General features: G+C 56.7%; 1 protein-coding gene across 1 annotated transcript; it reads left to right on the forward strand.

The window, feature by feature from the left end:
• The first annotated feature begins 4,665 nt into the window (after nucleotides 1–4,665).
• Nucleotides 4,666–21,865, forward strand: RNPEP (arginyl aminopeptidase). The gene is made up of 11 exons (XM_004610028.2): nucleotides 4,666–5,185; nucleotides 8,561–8,701; nucleotides 8,918–9,066; nucleotides 11,124–11,240; nucleotides 11,874–12,109; nucleotides 16,151–16,264; nucleotides 16,827–16,939; nucleotides 17,088–17,196; nucleotides 19,226–19,450; nucleotides 21,228–21,370; nucleotides 21,460–21,865. Exons 1-11 carry the CDS (start codon nucleotides 4,745–4,747, stop codon nucleotides 21,616–21,618), a joined length of 1,947 nt encoding a protein of 648 aa, XP_004610085.1. The 5' UTR covers nucleotides 4,666–4,744; the 3' UTR covers nucleotides 21,619–21,865.
• Nucleotides 21,866–22,617: the final 752 nt, after the last annotated feature.

Genomic DNA, 22,617 nt, shown 5'->3' on the forward strand with positions numbered 1-22,617 from the left:
TTTTTTTTGCTTTTTGGGTCACACCTGGCTATGCACAGGGGTTACTCCTGGCTCTACACTCAGGAATTACTCCTGGCGGTGCTCAGGGGACCATATGGGATGCTGGGAATCGAACTCGGGTCGGCCGTGTGCAAGGCAAACGCCCTACCCACTGTGCTATTGCTCCAGCCCCTACATACTATTTTCTTTCTCAGGAAGAGTGTTTTTTTTTTTTAATACCCCGAAAATTGAGAAAATAGAGATGGTTACAGCCGTCTCTAACCCTGTTTATTTTTATAATGTTGGAGGTTTTGTTTGGGGGCCACACCCAGCGGTGCTCAAGGCTTTACTCTTGGCTCTGTGCTCAGGGACCATTTCTGGCAGGCTCAGGTGACCCTATGGGTTGCCAGGGATCGAACTCAGGTTGGCCACATGCAAGGCAAGTACCTTACTCCCCAGGACTATCTCTCCAGTCCCTATTTTAGTCTTAAGGCCACATCTGGAGGTAGGCTGGTTCTGTGCCAGGTATCGAACATAGGTGGAACCAGGGATCGAACATAGGTGGGTCCTATGTGAGGCTAACACTCTACCCACTGTACTTTCTAGCCCCTATTTATTTTATAATACACACCCAGCAGTGCTCAGAGAGCTGTCCTGGCAGGACTTGGTCCTGTGAAGAACCACAGGGCTGAGAGCCATCAGACTGAGTGCTCTGGGCCACCAGGGCCACATGTGGCAGGGATGGCAGACCAAGCAATCCAAGGACTGAACTCATGGCGTATGCACATTCCTACTTGCTTGTCTCCCTGCAGTTGAGTTTATAGTGGACACACAGGTGCTGTCACTTGGATCTCACTATCAGCCCGTTCCAGTGTTTGCCTGATCTTTTATCTATCTCCACCTTATTAGATTTAGCGGATAATAGAAAACTTGTCACTTATTCATGTTATCTTCAAGTACTGATTTGAGGGGCCAGGGAGTTGGCTCTGTGGGAGCCCTCGGTGTGACCCTGAGCGCCAGTGTCTGGATACTGACCTAGGAGTAGTCTCCCTGTTTGGCTGTGCCACAAAACCAAAGCCAACAAAAATAATGGTTTGAAATGTTTAACGAACACCCTAAAGCTAACTAGAACCCAGTATTCAAGGTGTCACCACAAGCAGATTTCCCCTTGGTTGTACCTGGAAGAAAGTAACTCATCCCTTGGGTTTCCAATAGGAAACAGCTACCGGAAAGTTCCATCTACTTGTCCCTTTTTTCCTTACTATCTGATAGTTTGTGTGAAATAGGCACATGAGTGTGAAACATCTGAGCAGGTTGAGAAGGTCCAGCTGCATTTGCTGTTGAAAGAGCCTCTGTTCCCTGGTGTGGCCGCGGGCCTGCGAGACAGAGCATGCTCATAGCTCCCCCCGGTGGTTGAAGGTGCTCCTTTTAGACTCAGTTCTCTTAATCCTATAGATCAGGGGTTACTAGCCAAACCCCCCCACCCACCCCGTCTGTTTTGGTCCATAGCCTTTCAGAACTTAGTCACATCTTGATACACACGTTCTCTGGGGCTGCTTGTTACAAAGAGAGCAGAATTAGTTGTTACAGATTGACCTGCCATCAGTGCAGGAGATGCAGGATTGAATTTCAGTAGGGACTGAAGCAGGATTTAGAGAACAGAAACCACATTTTATAATAGGTTAATAGTTGTATTAACTGAATGGATACATAATAGGAGATGTGTTTATATGTAAGTTGAAGGTCTAAAGCTGCTTTTGAGGGGGTTGTTTTTTTGGCCTAGTGGTGCTCAGGGCTTACTCCTAACCCTGCTCTCAGGAATCACTCCTGGTGGGGCTTGGGGTACCATGTGGGGTGCCAGGGATCCAACCTGGGTCAGCTGTATGCAAGGCAAATTCTCTACCCATTGTACTATTGCTCTGGCCTCAGGTCTAAAGCCTCTTAGAGGCATGGTAACATAATGAAAGATACGTGTTCCTTCCCTACAGCCTTAAACATTCCTCTTACTGTAATGAGTAATATCTCAGATCATGAGCAGCCTTGCACACGATGGGCATGTCAGTGCTCAAAGCTCTGCCTCTGGTCCATGGCTCCTTTATATTTCTTTTTGCTTTTTGGGTCATACCCAGCGATGCTCAAGGGTTACTCCTGGCAGTACTTGGGGGACTATATGGGATGCCAGGGATTGAACTCAGGTCGGCCACATACAAGGCAGACACCCTACCTGCTGTAGTATCGCTCCAGCCCTGGTCCATGGCTCTTTGATGGGGTTTTTGTATGCAGAGATGCTCTCCATCCATTGAGCTGTACCCCCAGCCCCTTTTCTTTGCATCTTTTGTGTTTTTTTGTTGTTATACCCAGCCATGTTCGGAGCTTATTCCTGATTCTCTGCTTAGGGATTGGGGACTATGGGATGCCGAGGATCAAACCCAGATCAGCTGTGCGCAAGGCAAATGCGCTACCTGCTGTACTATTGCTCCAGCCCCTCTTTGCATCTTCAGTTCATCCTTTTGAGATAACATTAGATTAAAAAAAAAAAGAGTTCATCATCCAGCTTCTCCATATGTAACCATCTTATATAACCATAAACCAGCAAAATGCAGTCATTTACATTGGTTACAGTAACTAAACTGTAGACTTTAGTTGTAGCACCAAGATTTCTTGTTTTAAGCTACAACTAGTGATGTCCAGATTCTGCACTTTTGGCTCTGCACTCAGAAATCACTCCCGATTGGGGCTGGAGTGATAGCACAGCGGGTAGCATCCCATATGGTCCCCTGAGCACTGCCAGGGGTGATTCCTGAGTGCAGAGCCAGGAGTAACCTCTGCATTGCCGGGTGTGACCCAAAAAAGCAAAAAAAAAAAAAAAAAATCACTCCCGATGGTGCTTGGGAGACCACATGAGATGCTGGGAATCGACCCTGGTCACCATGTGCAAGGCAAGCACCCTCCCCGCTCTATCCCTCCAGCCCCCTTCTACTTTTAAGTACTCTTCTTAGCTGATTTGGACAAAAATATCACACTGGGTTGCGCCTATACTGACTTCACTGACAGAGAAGAAATGGAGTAGAAGGAAAGGAATGGTGCCTTAGTGGCTTGCTCTTTGTGGGAGGACCTGACTGTCCCCACTGCATGTCCCCACTGGACCCACGAGGCGCCTGGGTCCAGTGTGACATTCTGTGCCATTTGACACATTACCTGATTTCCTCCTTACAATTCCCTCGTGAGCTGGGCGTTATTATGCCTATTTTACAGAAGCAGACACCCCAAGGGGTATGTCTCTCTTGGGGCAAGTTGCCACTGTGACATTCAGTCCTTGGAAGGGGTCGAGCTGCAGAGTGCAGCCTGCAGGGACCTCTAGAGGATAAATTTGGGGAAGGGGGGACCAAACCGGCCCCTGTCCTCTCAGGAAGTGGTCCCCCCAAGAAAATGCCTCACTACTTGATCAAATAAAATCTATAGTTCATAAAAAAAAAAAAAAGAAAGAAAGAAAATGCCTCACTTAGCTTCCGCATGCTGGGACCGTCCCTGCAACAGTCTGGCCTCCCGGAGACTGCAGGCCCCAGCGCTGCTCTTCCTGCTACTCCTTCCCTGGAATGAGCTCAGACCCCTACCCAGAGTGGCTCAAAGGACGCCTGCACCTTTCTGTCTCACGCTCCTAGAACTGCCTCAACTATTCCTTTCCCAGTGTAGGCCCAAATTACTAGTAATTTGGTTTTGGTTTGGGGGCCACACCTGGAGGTGCTCAGGACTTACTCCTGGCTCTGCGCTTAGTGATCACTCCTGCCGGGATTCTGGGAACCAGACTGGGTGCTGGGGATCCCACCCAGATCAGCTGCTTGCATGGCAAGTACCTTACCGCCCTTGTATTATCTCTGTGGCCCCCAAATTATTTTATGTACATCTCTTTTCACAGGACTGGTTCAGAACATTGTAGCTACAGCTCACTCCCTTCCCAGGACTCCTAATACCTTGTTCTGCTCACCCTTCTCCCAGAATTATCTGATCTGCTGAGAGCAGGTGAGACATGCAATTAAAAGCTTCCAAGCAAACTTCGTTCTCTGAGAACTCCCTCTAGTCGGCCAGGGCAGGAAACCTTTTTAAGAAACTTACTTTGTTCCTAGGCCAAGTAATAGCACACAGGGCAGGGCGTCGGCCTTGCAGACTTGGGTTCCAAATCTGGCATCCCATATGGGTCCCCCTGAACCCTCCAGGAATAATCCCTGAGCACAGGGCCAGGAGTAAGCACTGGAAAGCCTCTGGCCCCAGAACGAAAGTACTTTTGCAGGTGGCCAAACAGTTTAGCTCTACTGGTAAATGAGAGAGAGAGAGAGAGAGAGAGAGAGAGAGAGAGAGAGATGTGAGGGGAGAGTTAATGGGACTGCAGCACTTGCGAGGGGGGACCCAGTTCGATCGCCGACTCAGTCCCAAAGTCAAGGAGCTCAGAGCCGCGCCCATATTCCTGCAGTCGGGCGGCGGGGCGGTCTTGGGGGCGGGGCTCATCGGGAGCGAGCGGGATCATATAGGGGGCGGAGCTATCCCGGGGCGGGGCGGTATGGGAAAAGAGCCATCACGCAGGCGGGGCGAGACTAACGAGGAGGGGCGGGGCGATCTCGTGGGCGGGGTCCCTCCGCGCGGGGCGGGGCCTCCCTGCGCACAGAGGAGAGGGGCCTCCCTGCGCGGGGCGGGGCCTCCCTGCGCGGGGCGGGGCCTCCCCGCGCGCCGCGGCGCCGGGCCGGGCCGGCAGGTTATTCCGCTGCGAGCCATGGCGAGCGACGGGCCTGCGAGTTCCGGCCGCGCTGCCTCACGGCCGCTGCACTCGGCCCAGGCGAAGGACGTGGCGACGGCTTCGAGCTTCCGAGATTTTGAGCTGCTGCACTTGCACCTGGACCTGCACGTGGAGTTCGGGCCGCCCGGGCCGGGCGCCGGGAGCCGTTGCCTGCGCGGCCGGGCCGTGCTGGACCTGCGCTGCCTGCTGCCCCAGGGCGCCGCCGAGCTCCGGCTCGACTCGCACCCGTGCCTCGCCGTGACGGCAGCGGCGCTGCGGCGGCCGGGCGCCGAGGACCTGCCCTGGGAGCCGGTGTCCTTCCACACGCAGCCCTTCGCGCGCTACGGCGAGGCCCTGTGCGTGGCCTTCCCGCAGCCCTGCGCCGCCGGCGAGCGCGTCCAGCTGCAGCTGACCTACACCGTCGGGGAGGGCCCCGGGGTGAGTGCGCGGGGGCCTGGGCGCCCAGCGACCCCTGCTCGCGCCTTCGCTCCCCGCCGCCTTCTGATCCGCTTAGCCCCGGGCCTGGCACCTCTAGCCCGCCCTCCGCCCCCCTGCCTCGGAGGGCCGGTCCTCCCTCGCCGCATCCCCCGAGGCCTCCCGACCGCCAGCTGTTCCCAAGTGGAACTGAGACCGGCCGGGAGTTCCCGGTCCTTGGGGACCCCCTCCCCCCGCTGCCCGCCGGCTGCCCCGGGCACCCTCTCGGATGATGAGCCTGGTGGGACTGGCCCTGTGTTCTGGACGGCTTCTCCCGCTGCAGGTTGGAGCGGCCCAGAAACCAGATTGGTCTTGCTTTCCTCCTCTGAAGTCCCGTCAATCCGGGTGAACTCTCCTGTATCGCCACTTAACCTTCTCTCTGTTGGTTAACACAGAAATCTGACGTTCCGGGGGGCGGGAGGTGGGGTGGGGCGCCCAGCCCAGGGACTTGGGCAGTAGCTGCTAGCTGCCTCCCAGACAGGATGTGGTAGTGGGGGATCCCCTTGAGTACCCCCACTCCATGGCTGTGATGGACGCTGGTTCCAGGGCTGCCAGTTCCGCCTTTGTTCTTAGAACTGGTTCAAAGGGCCAGAATGAGTGACCCTTAGGGAACTTGTTTCAGAAGTGAAAGCTGGGGGCCTGGGAGACAGCTCACAGGGCTGGACCTTAAAGGATGCCCCCCCAGCTCCCAGCGCTGTCCAGAGTGACCCCTGAACACAGAGCTGCGCCTGTGCAAAAGTGGGCGTGGCCCAGACCCAAACGAGAATTTTTTAGAATAGAGAGTTCAGAACCAGGGGAAGAAATCAAGCAGAGGGAGAGTGCAGGGCTTGAGGGTTGACAGAACAGCCTGTGAGTGGGTTTGGCTACTGGTTTGGGGGCAGGAGCTCCAAGTTGGCGAGGCAGCTGGAACAGTCCGGCCCTCTCTGACTCTGCTGAAAGCAGCTGCTTACAGGAACCATGGACGCTGGATGCTCCCCTTGAAGACCAGGCAGGTCCTGGCTAGGTAAAGGCGTGCCCTTTGCTCCTTGAAAGTTAGCTGAGCAGGCCCTGCCTTCCAGCACACCTGGCCTTTGGACTCTGTCCTTCCTGAGCTCTGCATACTGCCCAGCTCCTTCGCTTTTCCATCAGGTCATAAAAAAAAAAAAAAAATTGAAAGCAGACAAGGGTCTGAGAGATAGTACAGCGGGCAGATTTCTCTTACACAAGGCGACCCAGATTTGATTCTTGACATCACATATGTTCCCCCAGTACCCCTAGGGTGTTCCCTGAGCACAGTTAGGAATAAGCCATGGGCAATACTGGGTGTGGTCCCATAGCCCAAAATATGAAACAGAAACTCAGAGATGATGAGTAAGAAATTGTGGGGGAGGGGATGATGGCCAGTATGTAATACGACCTGCCACTAGTCCCTGCTTGGCAGTGAAGGGTCTCTAGGATAGCATGTTTGTATGCTACAGTGCCTCGAACCTCACGGGGGTTCTGTATTGGGTCTTATTGTCAATGCACTGATTTTTTTTTTCTTTTTGGGTCACACCTGGCGATGCACAGGGGTTACTCCTGGCTCATGCACTCAGGAATTACCCCTGGAAGTGCTCAGGGGACTATATGGGATGCTGGGAATCAAACCCGGGTCAGCCGCATGCAAGGCAAACACCCTACCCGCTGTGTATTGCTTCAGCCCCAGTGCAGTGATTTTTGAAGAGGGGGAACACCCAACAATGCTTTGGGCTTACTCCTGACCTTGCTCTCAGGGAACACTTCTGGTGGGCTCTGAGAACCACTTGGGGGTCAGGGGGGTAGAGCAGTAGTACAGCAGGTAGGTTGTTTGCCTTGCACGAGGCCGACCCTGGTTCCATCCGTGGCGCTGGGGATTGAACCCGGGACTTCACATGTAAAACATGTGGTCTACCATTTGAACTCTACCCACTGTAGGATTTACTTTTCAAAAGAAGCAGGAGATGCTCAGAAACCCTGAGCAGCCAGTACCACGTTTCCCGCTGTAAGCCACAGAACCATCCCTGGCTCCTTGGCATTTACAAGTGTGATGCATTTGTCACCGGGAAGGGCCCGCTAGCTCTGCATTGCTCCTGACTAGAGCTCAGAGCCCTTTCTGGTTCCCCTGCAGAATCCGGCAGTGTGTTTGTTTAGTGCTCCGGGGAGGTGGTGCTCGCCGGGAGGTGCATTCCTGGCCGTGATGCTGACCGCTTTGTCGTCGTCGGGGTCTCCTTGGTTCTTGCACACTGGAGTTTCAGCTGTTGTCAGGGGTCAAGGCCCCCCGGCTCCCAAAGAGCAGAGTGGACACAGAATGCAGGGATTTGGGCACGGAAAGCAAGGCCCACGCCTGCAAGGCAGGAACATTTGCCTCCAAGACATCTCTCCCGGGCCCAGGGGTTATGTTACATGGCCCAGTGCTCCGGCCCCACCAGCGCAGCTCTGGAGCTGGCGGTCGTGCCGGGGAGGCCATGCGGAGCCAGGGATCGAACTCCGGGCCTCACGTGTACTCTCCCTGGCAACCATCTCCCTGCCTCAGTGCCTATGTCATATGAGTTTCAATTTGTTTTTGATTTATTTGGGGGGAGGGCATCCCCAGTGGTGCTCAGAGGTCATGCGGTCGGGGTCCTGGGAGTCTGGGGGGCCTGTGCACACCCCACTTCCTTCGAGCCATCTCTAGGTCCAGGTAGAATGAGCTTTTCTTTTGTTAATGAGCTATTTTAGGCTCATAGCAGAATTGCATGGGAACTCGGGTAAGATCCATTTTGTGACAACTGATTAAGGGCTCCTGTACTGACGTGCTTGTGACTCCAGGTGTTGGCCAGGCTGGAGTGGAGCCGTGGCTCTGTCCACTAAGCTGTCCTTCTGCCGCCCCCAGTTGTGTCACACTCTTTGGAAAAAGACTCAATGCGGTTTGCAAGTGCAAGTTTTGATTTTTAATTTTTGGTTTTGGTTTTGGTTTTGTCTTTTCCTTTTGGCCACACCCGGTGGCCTCCTGGGGAGGGCTCCAGGGACTGACCATGTGTGGTTCCAGGGACTGAGCCCCGGCCAGCCACACGCACGGCAAGTGCCTTAACCCCTGTACCATCTCTTCCTTTGTCTTTTTCTAAATTTGAAAGGACCCCGTGTGGGGCTAGCCCTGAGAAGGGGGTGTCATCCCTTGGGGTCGGGGTTCAAACGCCCAGGAGTGCAGCTGGCAGGAATGAGCACACTCCTGGACTTCCTGAAACCCACCTCCCACGCTCGCCAGCAATTTCCCACCTGCTGGGGGGGGTGGTGCAGAAAGGTGTGAGGGCATATGCATGGGGGGTGCGGGGTGCGAGCTCCACTGTCCTGTCCTTCCCTTAGGTTTGCTGGCTGACCCCCGAGCAGACGGCGGGAAAGAAGAAGCCCTTCGTGTACACACAGGGTCAGGCTGTTCTGAACCGGGCCTTCTTCCCCTGCTTCGACACCCCGGCGGTGAAGTTCAGATACTCGGCTCTGGTCCAGGTGAGCAGGGCCGCGGCTCGGAAACCGGGTTCTATGCTGAAGCCCAGTCGCCACGTGGGCGCGCAGCTCCCACCGTCTGGCCCAGGTTCAGCTCCTGGGAACGTTTGTGCTTCCCAAGAGGGAGTCAGGTCTCTGCATCACCGTGGGCCGGCGGGCTGCCACTCCCCGGGGCCACGGTCCCAACTCTCTCATCGCCCTGTTGCTCTCTGTCGCCAGGTTCCCGAGGGCTTCACCGCTGTGATGAGTGCCGACACCTGGGAGACGCAAGGGCCCGGCAAGTTCTTCTTCCAGATGAGCCGGCCCATCCCCTCCTACCTGATCGCCTTGGCCGTCGGAGACCTGGTTTCAGCGGAAGTTGGGCCCAGGTAGGAGACAGTGAGTCCGATGCCAAGGTTGGCTGCAGCTCTGCGGCCGGGGGCCTCTGACCATTGACCTGCTGGTGTGGTTCTGGGGCAGCTCAGCAGGGATGGAGTGGACGGAGCTCCTGTTCTCTCTCCCTCACTCTTATTCTCCCTTTCTCTCTCCCCTGCCCTCCCTGGCCCCTCTCTCTGCTTCTCCCCAGCATGACTAGCACAGTAGCAGCTGCCGGGGCCCAGTGCCACTTAGCCCAGGACTGAGATTCGAGCTCAGGCAGCAGCTTTGGAAGCTCACCTCTTTGTTGCTTTTGGTCTTTGTTGTTTCGTTTTGAGGGCCGCACCTGGCAGTGCTCAGGGCTCACTCCTGGCTTGGCATCTTGCCTGGCAGGGGCGGGAGGCCCCTGTGGGGGGTCAGGGATGGAATTCATGGTGACCAGGTGCAAGGCAAGCAAGCGTCTCCCGGTTCGACTGGTTCCCAGGCCCCGGAAGGTGGAGCAGGCGGTGCTTTATGGATCTCTCGAAGTTCCGTATTTCCCTCTGGCCGTAAGCTTGTGTAATGGAACTGTCTGCACCGGCTCTCCCCAGGACAGCTTAATTCCTCTCAGCAGTCGCTTCTAAACAACTTTGCCCTCCCTGTTGTGCCCCGGAAGGAGTAGAAGTTCCTGTTTGCTTTGCTCCAGGTGTTGAAGCCTGAACCTCAGTGCCAGAGACCCCCATGGCCGGGGCTCGTGCAGCCGAGGGACTGGCAAGGTGCCTGGGCACAGGACCTTGGCCAGGAGTGTCGCTGCCCCTTGCCTGGTAATGCCATCTCCGTCCTGAAGGGCAGGCGGGGGTAAAGGTCAGGGCCACCTCACCCCAGGCCCTTTCTTCTCTTCTTGGCAGCCACAGTTCCAGCCTCAGAGCGCCCCCTAGCGCAGGGCTCTGTCTGTGCCAGGGGTCAGAGGGAAGGAGAGAGGATCTATGGCCCCCTCTTTGCATCCCCTCCCACCCAAGCACTGCCAACCTCGGAAGACAAGGCAGCCTCCTTCCAGCAGGGTGTCCAGATGGACGGTGCGGGGGAGGGGAGGTCAGTGCCCCCAGAATGCCAGCCTGGCAGTGGGCGGGAAGACAGGTGAGAAGGAATGCATCGCGGGGTGCTCACTCTCCTAAGGCTGGGTTTGGGATTGCAGCGGGAAGGCAGACAGCAGTCGCTTCTAGACATACTGGGCACTGGCGATTTGCTTTGCTTTCGCTTTTGGCTCGGGGCTGTGCCCAGTGGCACTCAGGGCTTACTCCTGGCTCTGCACTCAGGAGTGACCCCTGGCAGTGCTGGTGTGCACCAGGTGTGGTGCCGGGGATCGAACCTGGGTCGGCCACAGGCAAGGCAAGTAGCCAGACCCCTGTTCTGTCTCTCCCTGGGCCCTGGGCACTGCTGATTTATTTAAAAAAAAAAAAATAGCTCCATAATGAAACGACAGCACTGGAGGTGACGATGCCGTTTGACCAGTGAGGAGGCGCCCCCGGCCCTCCCCCCCAGGATAGCCCCCACATCTTAGGCTCTTATGGGGGCGTGTTAGAGAGGAGGGTCTGCGGCCCCTGTTGCAAGGAGGCAGGTGCTGGGCAGAGATGTTCTGGCGGAGAGAAATGACTGCACCGTCGGCTCCCTTTGGACCCAGCCTCTCCCTGCCACGGTGCCAGCATCACGGGCCATCTGCAGACGGGCCGACGGGCCGTGATGGAGTGGCTGGTGCCTGCCCCCTGGCTGGCTGGCAGGGGCTGGGATTTGAATCCAAGTGTTTCTGTGGCTCCCCGGGGCTGTGGACACAGGAGCGCTAGCTGGAGACCCCGATGGCCAATGGCCAAGAACAGGCGCTGCGCTGCCGGCCAGCCGTGTGCCGCAGGCTGTCCGGGTTCTTCTTCCTTCCCCTGAGGAAGCGGAGGCTCCCCGGCTCGGTACCCTCTGGCATTCGAGCTGCGCTCCTGCAGGGGTGCCCCTGGGGCTCCCGGCCCTGGCGGTGGCCTTGAATGGTTGCTGGACGCTGGGCGGCGCGCCCCTTCCCTTCACTGTGTGCTCCCCGCCCTTCCAGGAGCCGCGTGTGGGCCGAGCCCTGCCTGATCCAGGCTGCCAAGGACGAGTACGACGGCGTGATTGAAGAGTTTCTGGCAGCCGGAGAGAAGCTTTTCGGACCCTACGTGTGGGGACGGTGAGGTGTCGCCTGTGCCCTTCCTGGTCCCCCCAGAAGTGCAGGCGAGAAGGACTGTGGCGGGCAGGGGGATGCAGGCTTTGTTCACAGTCACTGAGCGGGGACCCCAGGAGAGGGGGGCCCGCCCATGGGATCAGAGTCGCCCAAAGGAGGCTGTACTTAGAGATGGGACCCCACACCCCTTTGTCACCCTCACTCCCTGTCACTCCACACCCCCTGCCACCCCCCTGCCCCCTGTCACCCCCACATGCCCCTTTGTTACCCTCATACTCCCTGCCACCCCCACATGCCCCTTTGTTATCCTCATACCCCCTGCCACCCCCACAACCCCCGCCCCCGTCACTCCACGCTCCCTGTCACCCCACGCCCTCTGTCACCCCAGCCCCCTGGTTCCTTTCACATTTGCAAATGTCAGGCCCATTGACAGTTCTCTCTGCCCAGCCCTTCAGTGCCCCACGACGGCTCCTACTAGCTCTCTCCCCCTCCCACAGAGGGAGCTGATAGGCCACCCAGGTCCTGCCCAGCAGGGTGGGAGTTGGGGGTTTGGGAGAGGAAGGGCCTCATGGGGATGGGGCCCCCAGCAGGGGAGGGGAGCCTGGCTTCTGGCTGAGCCCCTCTCTCCTTTCTTGGCAGGTATGACGTGCTCTTCATGCCACCGTCCTTCCCATTCGGAGGGATGGAGAACCCTTGTCTGACCTTTGTCACCCCCTGCCTGCTGGCGGGGGACCGCTCCTTGGCCGACGTCATCATCCACGAAATCTCCCACAGCTGGTTTGGGAACCTGGTCACCAATGCCAACTGGGGCGAGTTCTGGCTGAACGAGGGCTTCACCATGTATGCCCAGAGGAGAATCTCCACCACCCTCTTCGGTAAGCCGCGCGTGCCACCCTGGCCCGGGCCTCGCCCCCGAGCCTGGCTGTGCCCCGGCTACTTCGGCAGGGAGGGGGCTCAGGAAGGTTGTAGGGTGTATGGAGGGAGGGGGCGTCCCTGCACTGCAGCGTCTCCAGAGCACCGGGCTTGCCCTGAAGACTATGTTTTGCCTATTCCTAGACATGTAAATCAGAAGGGCCACCGAGGGCCAGGTAGTGCAGGGGTCACGGCACTGGGCTGGCATCCCTGGCCCCATTTGAATCACCAGTGTCGTGTATAGACCCTTGACTGCCTTGAGTGACCAGGGTCACTCCTGAGCAGGGAGCGAGGAACAGCCCCTGAACATCGCTGGGGTGTGACCCCAAAGCAGTAAGCAGGCCATGGAGGCCCATCGTGAGGCCCAGATCCGTATCACCTTGCCCACTGAATGAGCAGGGCTTGGGCCCAGCGGTCTCAGGAAAGGCCTGTGAGTGGAATGAGCCAGTAGGGGGACTCAGTGTGACAGACCCCCCACTCTGTCCTGCCCCGTCAGGCCAGTGCCTGGCTAGGAGTCGCCTGCACGGGTCCAGCCAGCTGGTTGGTTTGGGAATGGATGACAAGACCCTTCTGGCTGTGGTCCTCGACTCGGCTCCCACGTGCCTGCCTGGTGCCAGGCGCCTTGTGGAAGAGCCTCCCTGAACTGTGTCTCAGCGTCCCTGGGAGTCGGGCAGGGTTGGCCCCTCAGTCCTGTTCTAGACCGTGTCCCTGTGACTCAGGGTAAGAGGAGGGTTCAGGCCCCCATGCAGGGCAGACCAGAACTTTGACGTGGGCCCTGCTCTGCCTTTAAAATACATTCCCGGTACTGTCATTATTGACTGTGTAATCACAAAAAAGAAAAGATGAGGATCCTCGGGTGACCGCTGCTGCTGCTGGACACCTGTGTGCGTTCGGTAGCCCTGAGCCGCCTCCCCGACTCCCCACCTCCCCAGGGCCCCCCAACAGAGACACAGAGAGACGGGGAGACGGGGACGCTGGGGACCAGAGTCAGATGGTGAAAATGGCCCGTTTAATGCAGCCCATAATTACATGATCAAGTAATTATGCCCAGGAGCAGATATATTTCAGAGTCAATCAACTCCCAAATATTAGGAGCATAGCAGTAATGAAAGAACATTGCTCTATGGTAACATAGAAAAAGGCTAGAGGGGAAACAGAAAAGCAATTACAAATATACAGCACTTCAAATACAAAGTAGTATCAATACAAGTTCAGAATAACCAGAAAGTTTTGTTTTACAAACAATCGAGATTGACACGGGGCACTGTGACAATGCGAGGTAAAATACAAGGGAAAGATTACAGATAAACTTTGACTAAGTTAGGGATGCCAGCAAAGGTAACATAAATTCCTCTAGGAGAAGGAAAGGAGACAATTCACTGAATAAGCCTAAAGCACTTAGGGTTAAAGATGCCTTAGAGACATTATTCTTAACTTTTCTCCAAATCTTGGTTTCTAGAGTTCCTTCGTCTGGGAACCATGGGTTAACCTCATAAACTGCTTTAAGGCAGGACCCGAGTTGGTCTCTGGAAATGCAGAGTTCCGGGTCTCCTGTTCTGCGGGAGAGACACTGAATCAAATCCATAAATGGCTTGCCCTGTTCAGTCTGGCTCGAGAAAATATGAAAGATCTTGGGAAGGCCCAGAATCTGCCCCATCTTAGTGGGGGATTGCTGTTAGGATTCTAATCTCCAGCACACTAAAAACTCCTGTTCTCTCACTCACTTTCTAGAGTGGGGGTGCACCGAACGCTACTCTTACCTTTAGTTGGTAGTTCAGGCCCACCCAGGAACGCCAGCTGTAAAAAACTAAGACACGCAGAGGGGCGTGTGCACTCTGGGCAGCTCTGTCTCACTGCCTGCATTCGGTGCTCTGGAACCACTGTGTGGGGTGGATCAGGACAGCCGTTGGCCAAGGACAGGCGGAAGATCGAGGACCAAGCTGGTTGCTGATTAGTTACCGTTTATTCAATCTTCCATCTTTCTCATCTCCCACACTCTCCTGTCCTCTCTCTGAATCTACTGCAGCTTCTCTGTGGATTCTCCTGTCTCTCTCCCTCTTTCTCTCTCCCCCTTACCCCTAGGCTATACACAGCAGGTAGCAAAATCATCATAAGAAAACCCTTCGGGCATTCCAAAGCCCTTCCTGACTCTTAAGGTGTTTTTCTCCTTTCCTCAGTCCAAACACTCATTAACATCTTAATACTAATCATTTTTGTATGGACATAGCAAGAGATACATTGAGGCTTGCAAGGCAGCTCTCCTGGCAACATCTTGCCACAGACTCAGACTACAGCACTCAGGCCAGATTAATCATTCCTAACCCTAGCAGGGTCCGAATCTAGTTATCACTGTTTGGATCATGACAGCATTTGTCCATGATCAAGCTCTTAACTTATAGTTAAGCATTAGGCACTTGGCCAGACCCATCTTGATGCCAGGGTAGCATACAACTCACCGCTTGCCCTGGGTCCATCTCGTCCCTCATCAGGACCCTGCTTTTGGGGGTGCTAGGAAGTAAGGGCAGCTGAGGCTTAGGTCGAGAGAACAGATGCCCAGGAGGAAAATATCATGTAGAGTCAAATGACTCCCAGGTTACAAAAGCATAACATTTGCTAAGTCTTCCTGTGTCCATACAAAAAGGACATTGCTCTGAGTAAACTATGCAAAGGACTCAAGGAGAAGAGAAAAACAAGATTTACAAGTCAACAGTTAATATCCAACACAAAGGGGAAGTTGAAGATAGACTTTGGCTAAATTAAGGATGTTAGTAAGGGCATGGTAAGCTTCTCTGGGAGGAGGAAAGGGGCAGTTCACTGATAAAGCCTCAAGCACTTAGGCTTGATATCCAACAGTTGACGACCCACAGTATAGCATGTGTTTAAGAAATATATTTGGAGGGACCACAGCGATAGGACAGCAGGTAGGGCGCTTGCCGTGCACATGGGCAGCCCAGGTTTGGTCCCTGTCACCCCATATGCTTCCCTGAATGCAGAGCCAGGAGTTAGGCCTGAGCATAAAACAAACAAAGATCTATTTGGAAGGTGCGGGTGAGCAAGTACAGCATGTAGGGCACTTGCCTTTGATACCCACTGCCACACATGGTCCCCCCAGGAGTGAGCACTGAGCACAGCCGGGTGTGACACCCCTCAAAAAAAAAAAGTGCATGTCCGATTCAAAGATATGCAATAGATCAGAGAGATAGTGCAGGGCTTGCTTTACACGCTCCTGATCCTAGTTTGATCTCCAGCATCCCTGAGCACCTCTAGGAGTAATTCCAAGCAAAGAGACCAGAGTAAGCCTGAGCACCACTGGGTGTGGGCCCAGATGAAAACATACACATGTATGTATAACATTTAGCACCCCCCCATTTGGATCCTGGCACTGCATGTGGTCCCCTGAGCACTGCTAGGGACCCCTCCTGATGACAGAGCCAGGAATAGTCCCCGAACACGGATGGGATGTCCCATCCCCCCATAATATTTAGGGCCAGGGCGAGGCTCCAGGAGCTGTAGTGCCTGTCTGGCACAGGCCTGGTTCCATTCCTGGCACCACCTGGTCCCCTGAACCCTGCTCGGCAGGTTGAAAAAAAAAAAAAAGATATCGAGGGGGCTAGAGCAATAGCACAGCGGGTAGGGCATTTGCCTTGCATGTGGCCGACCCGGGTTCGATTCCCAGCATCCCATATGGTCCCCTGAGCACCACCTGGAGTAATTCCTGAGTGCAGAGCCATGAGTAACCCCTGTGCAACGCCAGGTGTGACCCAAAAAGCAAAAAAAAAGACATCGATGAGGAAAGTCGGTGTCAGAGGGAGACGAGTGATTCCCCCTGTCTGTGTGGGAGGGAGAGACAGGCCCCCTCGGCACCCAGCACCCCTGGAGCCAGAGCTGAGTCCCCTGGTCTCAGATGTAAGCCATGTGGCATTGTTCTTCCCCCTGGCCGCTAGGGGGCAGCACAGCCTCTTCTCTCGGGAGCACCCACCACCTTTGCTTTCTCCCTGCTGCAGGGGCGGCTTATACCTGCTTGGAAGCGGCCACGGGGCGGGCTCTGCTCCGGCAGCACATGGACGTCACAGGGGAGGAGCACCCACTCAACAAGCTCCGGGTGAAGATCGAGCCAGGTCCAGGAGTGCCTCCGCCCCAGACCCCTCCCCGGCAAATGCAGCTCGGGGGTGACTTGCTGACCAGCGTCCGCGGGCCTCTCCCAGGAGGGAGGTGCTGCCCTGGACTCCTGGAGCCGCTCCTGGTCTCTGGCCAGGGCCCTTCAGCCAGCCAAGGACATCTCTTGTTGACCATGTCCCATGGCTCTGCCTTTGGGTGGTTCTAGGTCATTCTCAGTGGACCCCTTGCCCTTTTTTTTGTTGAGGGGCCGTGTAGTACCCACACCAGTGTCCACCACCATATGGACACGCAGAGTGACTGCCCTGTCACTTGTTTCCTTCAGCTCCATCTGACTAATCAGACCCTTAGTCACAGGCGCTCAGGCCGGAGCTCAGACCCCTTGATGCTGTGGACTGTGAAAACGAACTTCCAGTGGCCTGACCTTGGACCTTCTCCCTGGTCCAGGGTGTTTGCTGTCTGGGGCGGGGGGCGGGGCAGACGGACAGTGCCTGCTGAGGCCGGGTCCTGCCCCGCCGGCTGGTGTAAGGGTGACCCGTGCCTTTGCCCCTGTGCTTTCCCCAGGGGTGGACCCGGATGACACCTACAACGAGACCCCCTACGAGAAAGGCTTCTGCTTCGTCTCTTACTTGGCCCACCTGGTGGGGGACCAGGGCCGGTTTGATGATTTTCTCAAGGTACAGTGGTGTGGGGGGGAGACCCCCAGCAGGGGGAGGCGCCGAGAGCATCTGGGAGGGTCCAGGTGGGGGCGGGTCTGGGAATGGGGTTGGGGGCAGGAATAGCCCTCTGGGGCCCCACACGGCTGCAGCGTCCCCCTCGGCACAGGCCTACGTGGATGAATTCAAGTTCCAAAGCATCCTGGCCGATGACTTTCTGGAATTCTACTTGGACTATTTCCCGGAGCTGAAGAAAAAGGGAGTAGAGTCCCTGCCAGGTGAGCAGGGGTGTGGGGGGCGGGCTTCTCTGAGTTGGGCGTTTGGAGAAACAAGGAGGTTTGTGGTCCGAGGCCTGGTGGGGTCCGCTGAGGGTCCGACATGGACTTTCCTCTGCGCCTCCTGCCGTCTGCTCCCCGACTCCCTTCTCACCTCCTGAGGCTCTTGCCCACGCTCACACACAACCCCCAGGGCCAGGCCCCAAGGCAGAACCCCTGCCCTGAAGCGTGAAGGGGGGGCAGGGCCCCAGCACACACTGGGAGCGGCGGGTGGGGGGCGGCCAGGCCCTGGCATTGCGTGTTCTCCGGCGCTGCGGGAGAGTCGGAACAAACCCCAGGGTGTGAAGTCGCCTCCTGCCACCTTCTGAGTGAGCGCAACTCTGTGGCTGGCCTTGGGGGCGTCTCCTCAGGGAAGCGGGAGTGGCCTGGGTGGGGCCACCACTGACCAGACCCCCGCTGCTGTGAACCGGGAGTGCCCCCTCGTGGGTTGGGGGAGGCCAGCCTCCCTGTGCCCACCGCCCTCCGGTTGGAGGTCTGCCGTCGGGGCCGTGGCCTCTGCGGCCCCCGCAGTGCCGGGGTGAGTCCTGCTCTCACCATGCGGGCACATGGGGCATCTCCGCCGAGCCGCGTCCCTGTGCCCCCATGCTGAGCCCTTCATGTGTCTTTGTGTCCCTAATGCTCACTGCTGCCAGCCTCAGGTCACGGCAGAGGGTCCACTGCTGTGAAGCCCCAGGCTGGGACAGGCCGGTGGTGAACCTGGAGGAGGCACAAAGGTGTCCGTCCGCTGGCAGCACATTGTGCTGCGGTGTCTTGCCGCCCACCTGCCTGCCTGCCTTTTTTGGTTTTGGGGTTATACCTGGAAGTGTTCAGGGCTTACTCCTGGTTCAGCGCTCAGGGATCACTCCTGGCAGTGCTCAGGGGACCATATGGAATGCCAGTGATTGGGCCCAGATCAGTGACGTGCAAGGCAGATACTCTACCCACTGTACTATCCCTCCCTCTTTCCCTCCCTCTCCTTCCTTCCTTCCTCCCTCTCCTTCCTTCCTTCCTCCCTTCCTTCCTTCCTTCCTCCCTCCCTCCCTCCCTTTCTCCCTCCCTCACTCCCTTCCTTCCTTCCTTCCTCCCTCCCTCCCTCCCTCCCTTTCTCCTTCCCTCCCTCCCTCCTCCCTCCCTCCCTCCCTTCCTTCTTTCCTTCCTTCCTTCCTTCCTTCCTTCCTTCCTTCCTTCCTTCCTTCCTTCCTTCCTTCCTTCCTTCCTCCCTCCCTCCCTCCCTTCCTTCCTTCCTTCCTCCCTCCCTCCCTCCCTCCCTCCCTTTCTCCTTCCCTCCCTCCCTCCTCCCTCCCTCCCTCCCTTCCTTCTTTCCTTCCTTCCTTCCTTCCTTCCTCCCTCCCTCCCTCCCTCCCTCCTCCCTCCCTCCTTCCTCCCTCCCTCCCTCCCTTCCTTCCTTCCTCCCTCCCTCCCTCCCTCCTCCCTCCCTTCCTTCCTTCCTTTCCTCCCTCCCTCCCTCCTCCCTCCCTCCCTCCCTTCCTTCCTTCCTTCCTCCCTCCCTCCCTCCCTCCTCCCTCCCTTCCTTCCTCCCTCCCTCCCTCCTTCCTTCCCTCCCTCCCTCCCTCCCTCCCTCCCTCCCTTCCTTCCTTCCTTCCTTCCTTCCTTCCTTCCTTCCTTCCTTCCTTCCTTCCTCCCTCTCTCCCTCCCTTCCTTTCTCTTTTTGGGGCATACCTGGAAGGGTTATTCATACTATGTCTGTGGTCAGGAGTGGTCTGTGGCAGTGCTCAGGATCAAATGCGGTTTCAGGGATTTAAAAATGTGCTGTGTGCAAGGCAAGCACCTTTCCTGCTGTACCATCTCTCAGACCCCATCCTTCACCCTGTAACGGGGCAGCTCAGCCCTGCCTGGACAGTCTAGGGTCCCCCATAGAGCAAGAGTGAGTTTAAATGCCAGAGAGAGCCCGGGGGGACGGGGCAGAGGGTCGCTGGCGCCTCTGGGAGTGGCTTACTCAAGTGACTGACCATGCGTCTCTCCTGCCGCCCAGGTTTCGAGTTTGACAGGTGGCTGAACACCCCTGGCTGGCCCCCCTACCTCCCTGACCTCTCGGCTGGGGACTCCCTCATGGGCCCGGCAGAGGAGCTGGCCCAGCTGTGGGCGGCCCCGGAGCCGGACATGCAGGCCGTGGCGGCAGCGGACATCTCGTCCTGGAGGACCTACCAGCTTGTCTACTTCCTGGATAAGATCCTGCAGAGGTCCCCGCTCCCTCCGGGTACGACGCATGGTGCAGCCAGCGAGGGGACCAGACGGGGCCTCGGGAGGAGGGGTGCCCTGACTAGCGGACGAGACCGGGGAGGCAGTGGTGGCTGGACACAGGCCTTGGTAAGGACTGTCCTCGTGCTGAGTGCCCCTTGGGCCTGTACTCTGCATCTGGAACACATTTAATCTTCGGGACTACTCCGTGCAGTGGACACCATGCCTGGCCACCAGGGCCCTGGAGAAGGAGGCGCCCGGAGGTGCCAAAGCTGGTGACGGGTGGCACTGGGCCCCAGACCAAACTCTTAAGCACCCCCAAAGCTGTGGCTCAGAAAAGATATACACCAGGCAGGGGCAATGCAGAAGCAGAGTTAAAGCCCACAATGTCCAGCAGGTGGCGCTGGGCAAATACATGGCCAGGGAGATGATTCAAAGAGGTTGAGTGTATGGGCGCCCCAGTTCATTCCCGGCACCGCAGGGTCCCCTCAGCACCACCAGGGGACACAGAGCACAGAGCTGGGTGCTGCTCAAGTACCAGAAAAATGAAAACGTGTGGGACGAGATATTCAGGGGGTGGGGCAGAGAAAGAGTCAGGGTTGAAGTGCCCACAGGCCCTGGTTCAAATCCCTGGCACCACATCTGGTCCCCTAAGCATCACCAGGAGTCACACTGAGCACACAACCAGGAGTAGTCCCTGAGCACCAGTCGTGTGGGCTACTACCCCCCGCCACCCACACACACACACTAAATTAAACTTTTATTTTTAAAAAATTACAAAAGGAGGGGGCCGGAGCGATAGCACAGCGGGCGTTTGCCTTGCATGCGGCCGACCTGGGTTCGATCTCCGGCATCCCATATGGTCCCCCAAGCACTGCCAGGAGTAATTCCTGAGTGCATGAGCCAGGAGTAACCCCTGTGCATTGCCGGGTGTGACCCAAAGCAAAAAATAAATAAATAAATAAATAAATAAATAAATAAATTGGAGCTGGAGCAATAGCACAGCGGGTAGGGCGTTTGCCTTGCACGCGGCTGACCCGGGTTCGATTCCCAGCATCCCATATGGTCCCCTGAGCACCGCCAGGGGTAATTCCTGAGTGCAGAGCCAGGAGTAACCCCTGTGCATCGCTGGGTGTGACCCAAAAAAAAAAGCAAATAAATAAATAAATAAAAATAAAAAATTACAAAAGGACCCCACACCTGGCTGTGCTCAGGGCTTTCTCCTGGCTCTATACTCAGGTTCACTGTTTTTTTGGTTTTTTTTGCTTTTTGGGTCACACCTTGCAATGCACAGGGGATGCTCCCAGCTCTGGAATCACTCCTGGCAGTGCTCAGGGACCGTATGGGATGCTGGGAATCGAACCCGGGTCAGCCGCATGCATGGCAAATGCCCTACCCGCTGTGCTATTGCTCCAGCCCCCTCGGGTTCACTTTTTGCAGGACTCAGGGGGACCATATGGGGTGCTGGGAGTTCAACCTGAGTATCCTCTTTCCGGCCCCTAAATTAAGTAAAACATAAGAAAAATAGTTGCCTGAGGTGCTCCACATGCCCTAGTCCAGGAGGGATATTGGTCACAGGACGCACATGTATTTGAAGCAGGGCCTTTGGCCCAAGGGCCGACGTGGGACTCAGACGTGACCACGTGTGGGTGCCCCTGAGCTGGGGCACTGTGTGTGGCCCAGGATTCTCCTAGGCCCGCGGAGGGCCCCAGGGCAGACACAGGGTGCCCAGGTGGGGGCATCTGTGCTCCTTGGGGTCCACCTCCAACGTGGAACTGGCCCGTTTCTTCCGCCAGGGAACCTGCGGAAGCTGGCCGCGACCTACCCGCAGATCTCTGAGGCCCGCAACGCCGAGCTGCGGCTGCGGTGGGGCCAGATAGTGCTCAAGAACGACCACCAGGAGGACTTCGGGAAGGTCAAGGCTTTCCTGCAGAGCCAGGTGGGCGGCCCCCGCGGCAGCACCCGTGTCCGGTGGTGGCCAGGCTGGCCCCGGCCGCCAGGACGCTGAGGCCCCGCGCTGTCTTGCAGGGGAAGCAGAAGTACACGCTGCCGCTGTACCACGCCATGATGGGCGGCAGCGCCGCCGCGCAGAGCCTGGCCCGGGAGATCTTCGCCGCCACCTCCGCCCAGCTCCACAGCAACGTGGTCAACTACGTGCAGCAGATTCTGACGCCCAAGGGCAGCTAGAGACCAGCGGGCACAGCACAGCGGCCTGCCACGCCCTCCCTGGGGCCCTCGGGGGCTCCCCCAGGGCCGCTCGCTGCGGGCTGTGGTGGGGCCGTTCTTCTCCCCCCGGCCTCCCTCTCCAGAGCCCAGGAAGAACAGAGCCAGTGAACTTTGTCTTTTTGCTGATCACTATGCAAAGGGGTGCAGCCTGCTTATTCTTTTTTGCAGGTTTCATCCTTATTTTAATTAATATTTTTAAGTGACAAGTTGGAGTTGAATTTCTTCTTCACACTGTGTGTGTGTGTGTGTGTGTGTGTGTGTGCGCGCGCACGCGTGCGTGTGTTTTCCCTTTCTCTTGGAATAACCGATTTAGGGGGTCCCACACATGGTTGTAGTGCTGACGGGTTGCACACTATGTGGTGCTCACCAGGAGTTACACATCCGACTCACACACCTGGTTCTTACACTTTTGGTTTATTTAATTTTACTGATGCAAATTGATGAACAATGGGATGACAGTGACACAGTGATACAGTGATTTCGTTACTATTTTATTACTATTTTACTATTTATTATTCAGCACCCGGCGGTGCTCAGGCTTATTCCTGGACCTGGGATTACTCCTGGTATAGCTGCATGCTGGGCGAGTGACTTAACCCCTGCACAACCCTGCCCGCGCCCTGGAACTTGCACACCTTCAGTGGGCCTGCTTGCTGGACTCATGCAACGTGTCAGGGGTTTCTCTCTCTCTTTAGTTTTTTTTTTTTTTTTTTGCTTTTTAGGTCACACCTGGCGATGCAAAGGATTTATTCCTGGCTCTGCACTCAGGAATTACTCCTGGCAGTGCTCAGGGGACCATATGGGATGCTGGGAATTGAACCCGGGTTGGCTGCATGCAAGGCAAAAGCCCTACCCGCTGTGCTCCAGCCCCTCTCTAAGTTTTGAGTCACACCCTGAGATGCTCTGGGGTTGCTCCTGGGTCTACACTCAGGAATTGCTCCTGGCGGTGCTCAGGGGACC

The sequence above is a fragment of the Sorex araneus genome, chromosome 7, assembly GCF_027595985.1.
Source record: "Sorex araneus isolate mSorAra2 chromosome 7, mSorAra2.pri, whole genome shotgun sequence".
NCBI classification, from domain to species: Eukaryota; Metazoa; Chordata; class Mammalia; order Eulipotyphla; family Soricidae; genus Sorex; species Sorex araneus.

What these genes read in the sequence shown, in the direction of transcription:
- RNPEP (XM_004610028.2), top strand. Translation starts at nt 4,745, where the DNA reads ATGGCGAGCGACGGGCCTGCGAGTTCCGGCCGCGCTGCCTCACGGCCG. An exon ending in AATCTCCACCACCCTCTTCG is followed by an intron (nt 12,110 to 16,150) that starts GTAAGCCGCGCG and finishes TCCCTGCTGCAG; the next exon opens with GGGCGGCTTATACCTGCTTG. An exon ending in GGGAGTAGAGTCCCTGCCAG is followed by an intron (nt 17,197 to 19,225) that starts GTGAGCAGGGGT and finishes CCTGCCGCCCAG; the next exon opens with GTTTCGAGTTTGACAGGTGG.